Source organism: Chrysochloris asiatica, unplaced genomic scaffold, assembly GCF_000296735.1.
Source record: "Chrysochloris asiatica unplaced genomic scaffold, ChrAsi1.0 scaffold00260, whole genome shotgun sequence".
NCBI classification, from domain to species: domain Eukaryota; kingdom Metazoa; phylum Chordata; class Mammalia; order Afrosoricida; family Chrysochloridae; genus Chrysochloris; species Chrysochloris asiatica.
Genome location: NW_006408778.1, coordinates 31436 through 36808, shown reverse-complemented (window position 1 = coordinate 36808; position 5373 = coordinate 31436). Strand labels below are relative to the sequence as shown.

The 5373-nt window shown below is 39.3% G+C and overlaps 1 gene segment (V, D, J or C); it reads right to left on the bottom strand.

The window, feature by feature from the left end:
• Positions 1–1181: 1181 nt before the first annotated feature.
• On the bottom strand, positions 1182–3340 carry LOC102830927 (the record flags this gene model as incomplete). The annotated part of the segment is given in 3 exon segments: positions 1182–1219; positions 2912–3208; positions 3295–3340. Coding segments are annotated over 3 exon segments (381 nt in total), but the record flags the coding sequence as incomplete, so codon positions are not given.
• Between the last annotated feature and the right edge of the window lie 2033 nt (positions 3341–5373).

Genomic DNA, 5373 nt, shown 5'->3' with positions numbered 1-5373 from the left:
AGAGAGGCAGTGATGCCAGGAATGGAGACAGAAATGATGACATGGATAGATGGATTGGCTGGGGACACTGGACTCAGGGAGAGAGAGGGGCTATGTGCTGACTTTAGGGAAATGGGCCTGTGGGGTGTATCGTTTGGTTATTTGATGAAGCATGAAGGGGATTCGGATCATTGCAATGAAATGAAATACAATGGGATGAATGTAAAACTGATGTTCTCCCATGTAAACCCACATAATTCACAATAAAAACTTCTTAAAAAAAAATATATATATATATATATTTATATGAAGGAAGAAAAAGACCAAAATGTATGTCAGAAAAAAGTCTAAAACTAGTTCTCCATCATACAGATGCCAAAGCAAATGGAAGAAGTGAAGAGGTAAAAGAACTGAACAGAAAATTTCAACCGACAGAGCAAGAAGACAAAGCTGATATTATAATGACATCTGCAAAGAAATGCGGAGTGGTTACAAATCGGGCTACGAACCGCAAGGTCAGAAGTTCGAAACTACCAGTTGTTCCATGGGAGAAAGTTGAGGCTTTATGCTCCCATAAATATTTACAGCCACGGAAACCCTGTACAGGGTCGCTATGAGTCGGAACCAACTCCACAGCACATAACAACAACAACAACTGTACCGAATAAAAGAAAGGCTGATGTTCAGCCATTTCAAGAGACAGCATATGATCAAGAGTCAATGATTATAGGTGCATTGAAGTCATTGGAAAAGAACAAGACACCAGGTATACATGGAATACAAACTGAAATCTTTCAGCAAATTTATGTGGCACTGTAAGCACTCGCTCATCTATGCCAAGAAATCTGGAAGACAACTACCTGGCCAACTGTCTGGAAGAGATCCGTGTTTGTGCTCATTCCAAAGAGCCGTGACCCAATGGAATGCGGAAGTCATGGGGAAATATCACTGATGCCCCAAGTGAGTAAAGTTTTACTAAATACAATACAGAAATAGCTGCAACTATACATTGAGAGAGAAATTCCAGAGATTCAAGCCAGATTAAGAACAGGATATGGAATGAGGGTTATCGCTCATGACATCAGATGGATCTTGGCTGAAAGCAGAGAATACCAGAAACATGTTTGCCTGTGCTTTATAGACTATACAAACTCTTTTGATTTTTGTGGATCATGACAGTCTATGAAAAACATTGTGAAGAATGGGTATTCCAGAACACTTGTTTGTGCTCATGAGGAACCTGTACATCGACCAAGAGACAGTTGTTTGATCAGAACACAGAAACACCAAATGACTTACAATTAAGAAAGTTGTGCTCCAGGGTTATAATCTTTCATCATATTTATTCATTCTGTATGCTAAGCAAATAACGCAAGAAGCTGGATTATATAAAGAAAAACATAACATCAGGATTGGAAGAAGACTCATTAGTAACCTGCAATATGCTAATGATATAAACTTGCTTGCTGAAAGTGAAGAGGACATATGATGCTTACTGAATAATGTCAAAGACCACAGACTAGTATGGGTTCCGTATCAATGTGAAGAAAACAGAATCCCTCCCATTGGACCAATAAACAACATCCATATAAATGGAGAAATCAGTGAAGTAGTCAAAGACTTCATTTTTCTCAAATCAACCAACACTTACAGAAGCAGCAGTAAAGAAATCAAATGGCACATTGAATGGGACAAATCTACTGCACAAGACCTCTTTAAAGTGTTGAAGAGCAAAGAAGTCAGTTTGAGAACCAAAGTGCTCCTGACCCAAAGCATGGTATTTTCAATAACCACACAGACGGTTGAAAGTTGGACAGTGAATAAGGAAGATGGTAGAAGAATGGATGTACTTTTTTAATGGTGTCAGAGGAGAATATTGAAAGTACTCATTGACTGCCAAAATAACGAACAGATCTCTGTTGGAAGTAGTGCAGCCAGATTTCTACTTGGAAACAACCATTGTGAGGTTGGCCCAGAAAGGGGCACTGTTTCATTCTTTTGTTTCATTCAGTGTTTCACTATGAGTTGCGACTGACTTGATGGCACAGAATAACAAGTGTTGTTGAGTTGATTCCAACTCATAGCAACCATGTATAGGGTTTCTGATGGGCAGCTAGTGAGTTTGAGCCATTGAAATTGCAATTCAAATGGACCTTGCTGTCCAGTGTTTATCCTATAGTGCCACACTAATAGTAACCAACACATCATGATAAATGGAGAAAACATTGAAGTCATTAAAGGTTTCTTTTTGCTTGGCTCCACAATCAGCACTCATGGAAACAACAATCAAGAAATCAAACAATTTATTTCATTGGATAAATCTGATGTACAGACTTCTTTAAAGTGTTCAAGAGCAAATATATCAGTCTGAGGACTAATGTGCACATGAACCAAGTCATGATATTTTAAATAGCCACATATGCATGTTAAAGTTGGACAATAAATAAGGAGGCCCAAAGATTAATTGATTCACTTGAATTATAATGGCGTAAAAGATTATGGACTTCCAGAAGAACAAACAAATCTGTCTTGAAAGAATTACATCTAGAGTGCTCCTAAGAAACAGATGGCAAAACTTTGTCTTTCATACTTCAGACATGTTATCAAGAGGGATGAATCCCTGGAGAAAGAGATCATGCTTGGTAATGTGGAGGGTCAACTCACACCAAGATACACTTACACAGTGGAAGCAACAATAGTCTCAAATGTAACAGCAATTGTGAGGATGATTTAGACCCAGGCTATGTTTTGTTGAGTTGTGTACAATGTTGATGTGTTGTAAGTGACTCTATGGCATGGAACAGAAACAACAATAAAGAAAGACATCCTGAAGTCTAATCTAAACTGTCATCTCTAAAGTCAATGCAGCTGGCTTCTCATTCAGGGTTTCTGACACACTCAGGATGTGGTTATCACACTGTGTCTCTCATACAATAATACATGGCTATGTCCTCAGATCTCAGACTGCTTAGATCCATGTAGGCTGTGTTTGTGGATGTTTCCCTGGTCATGGTGACTCTGCCCTGGAACTTCTGTGCATAGTTTGTATTACCATTGCCTGGATAAATCAACCCCATCCACTCAAACCCATTTCCAGGGATCTGCCGCACCCAGTGCATATAGTAGCTAGTGAAGGTGTATGCAGAAGCCTTGCAGGAGACCTTCACTGATGACCCAGGCTTCTTCAGATCAGCTCCAGATTGCACCAGCTGGACCTGGGAGTGGCTGCCTGCTGAAGAGTAGATTGGGGTGGATGAAATTCACCTTGAGTATCCAAAACCATTTCCCCATCCTTGGAATTGGGAACCATTTTACCTATAGCTACTGCAACCAGCAAGAGGATTCTCCAAGTCCAGTCCATTGTTAGAGAACTTTTTTTTCCAGAACTTCTAATGGAGAGTGGTGTAGTTGTGACTCTTTGAACACAGATATACCATTATATAACAAAGTAAAGTTCAGGTTATTTACATATTCATGAGACATAATATTAAAGGCTTAGGTCTGGGATCAACCTGAGGAACATATTTATCTTTAAATGATTTCAAACACACAAAAGCCAAACAAGCAAGGAATGCTAAATATGAAATCATGGGGTTTTGATTCTTCATGTCCTACCTGGGAACTTGAATCCTCTGCCACTACTCTAAACTCTGGGTGTGTGGTATCACTTACACTAAGGAACACAGTGAAGCAGTTCTACCACCATGTTTCACTTTGTGTCATTTCTAATGTTTTAAGCCAAGCATAAATAAGGATTAGTTGTTATGTGCTGTGGAGTCAGTTCTGACTCATAGTGACCCTGTACAGAGTTTCCGAGGCTGGAAATTTTCATGGGAGCAGAAAGCCTCATCTTTCTCCTGTGGAACAGCTGGTAGTTTCGAACTGCTGACCCTGAGGTTAGCAGCCCAATTTGGATCCACTATGCTACCAGAGGTCATTAAATAAGGAAAATGGGTAAGAAATCAATGTTTCTTTGGATATGACACAGTTGGGTTGTTGGAGTAAGATTATGCTGTTTTTGTCTTAGCTGTTCCAACTCACAGTGAACCTATGTACAAAAGATCAAAACTCTATTGGGTCTTGCACCACCCTCAACTTGAACCACTGTGTCAATTCATCTCATTGAGATTGACATACAACCTGAAGAAAATAGAAATGTACTAAATCATTTATTATAATCACACATTTTATTAAAACAGATTTCAGAATTGTTGTGTGGGGAAATAACGAGCTCTTGAATATGGAGAAAGGCAACAGATTTTCTCAAGAATGAATTTCAAACTCACAATTCAAGCAAATACTTGATAGTACACTGGTATTCTTTATGGATAGATGTGAAATTCCCATGTAAATATAAATTTCCCATGCCTTCTCATTAAAGTAAATATTCCCACATACTTTGGGATTCCTCTTTTTGTCATCTAAAGTTGACATGAAAACTTAAAGCTTATTATTACTGTTTTAGGTTTACTTTTCTCTTTCACTTCTGATGGAGTACTTGTGGGAAACACCAGTAGAACAGTTTTTATCATAAGAGTGCAAAAAAGAATGTTTCCTGCTTGTCCCCAAGAGGAAATTCTCTAGCCTGCAGGAAACCACTGTCAAACTCTTTGCATCTGCTCCATGTTTTTAGTAGTTTCTCTGTGCCTCCTGAAGGCCAGACAACTCTTTGCAGGGTCACTCATTGCCTGGGTTCATACTGTCTTCCCTGTCTTGATCTCTCACAGTAATTTATTGCTGAGTTCTCAGCTCTCATGCTGATCATTTCTAAGCGAAGGTTAGTGCTTTTTCTAGTGGCTTTGCATTGGTTGAGGGTGGGCAATTGGCTGTGGTTGTTTTCACATGGAGGGAGATGTGGACCAGCTATTTCAGGTACTTGTTGAACCCCCTCTCTTCAGTATGTGCTCACTGCAGACCACTCAGATGTAGGTCAGCATAGTGTATCACTCAGAATAGGCATCACTCAGGGCCCTAATTCATGAAAAACATCTCTGATTGGAAGAACAACAACATGGACTCACCCCACTCATGTGTCGTAATGCCTTGTGAAGTTTACTTCATTCCTGTGCAGTACATACAATAAAGTCTAGTTATTGTCTTTTTTTTTTTTTCATTTAAATCTTAATGAGGGTTGGAGAACTTGTAGGAAGCACCAGAAGAACAGTTTTGGTTAAAAAGTTTAGTGCAAAAAATAATATTTCCTGCTTATCCCTAAGAGGATACTCACTAGCCTTCAGGAAACTGCTACCAAGCTCCCTACATCTGTTCCATATTTTCAATAGTTTCTTAGTGCCCTCTGCAGGCCAGAGAACTCTTTGCAGGGTAGCTCATTGTGCTCACACTGTCTTCCCTGTCTTAGTCTCACACAGTAATTTATTGCCAAGTTCTCAGCTC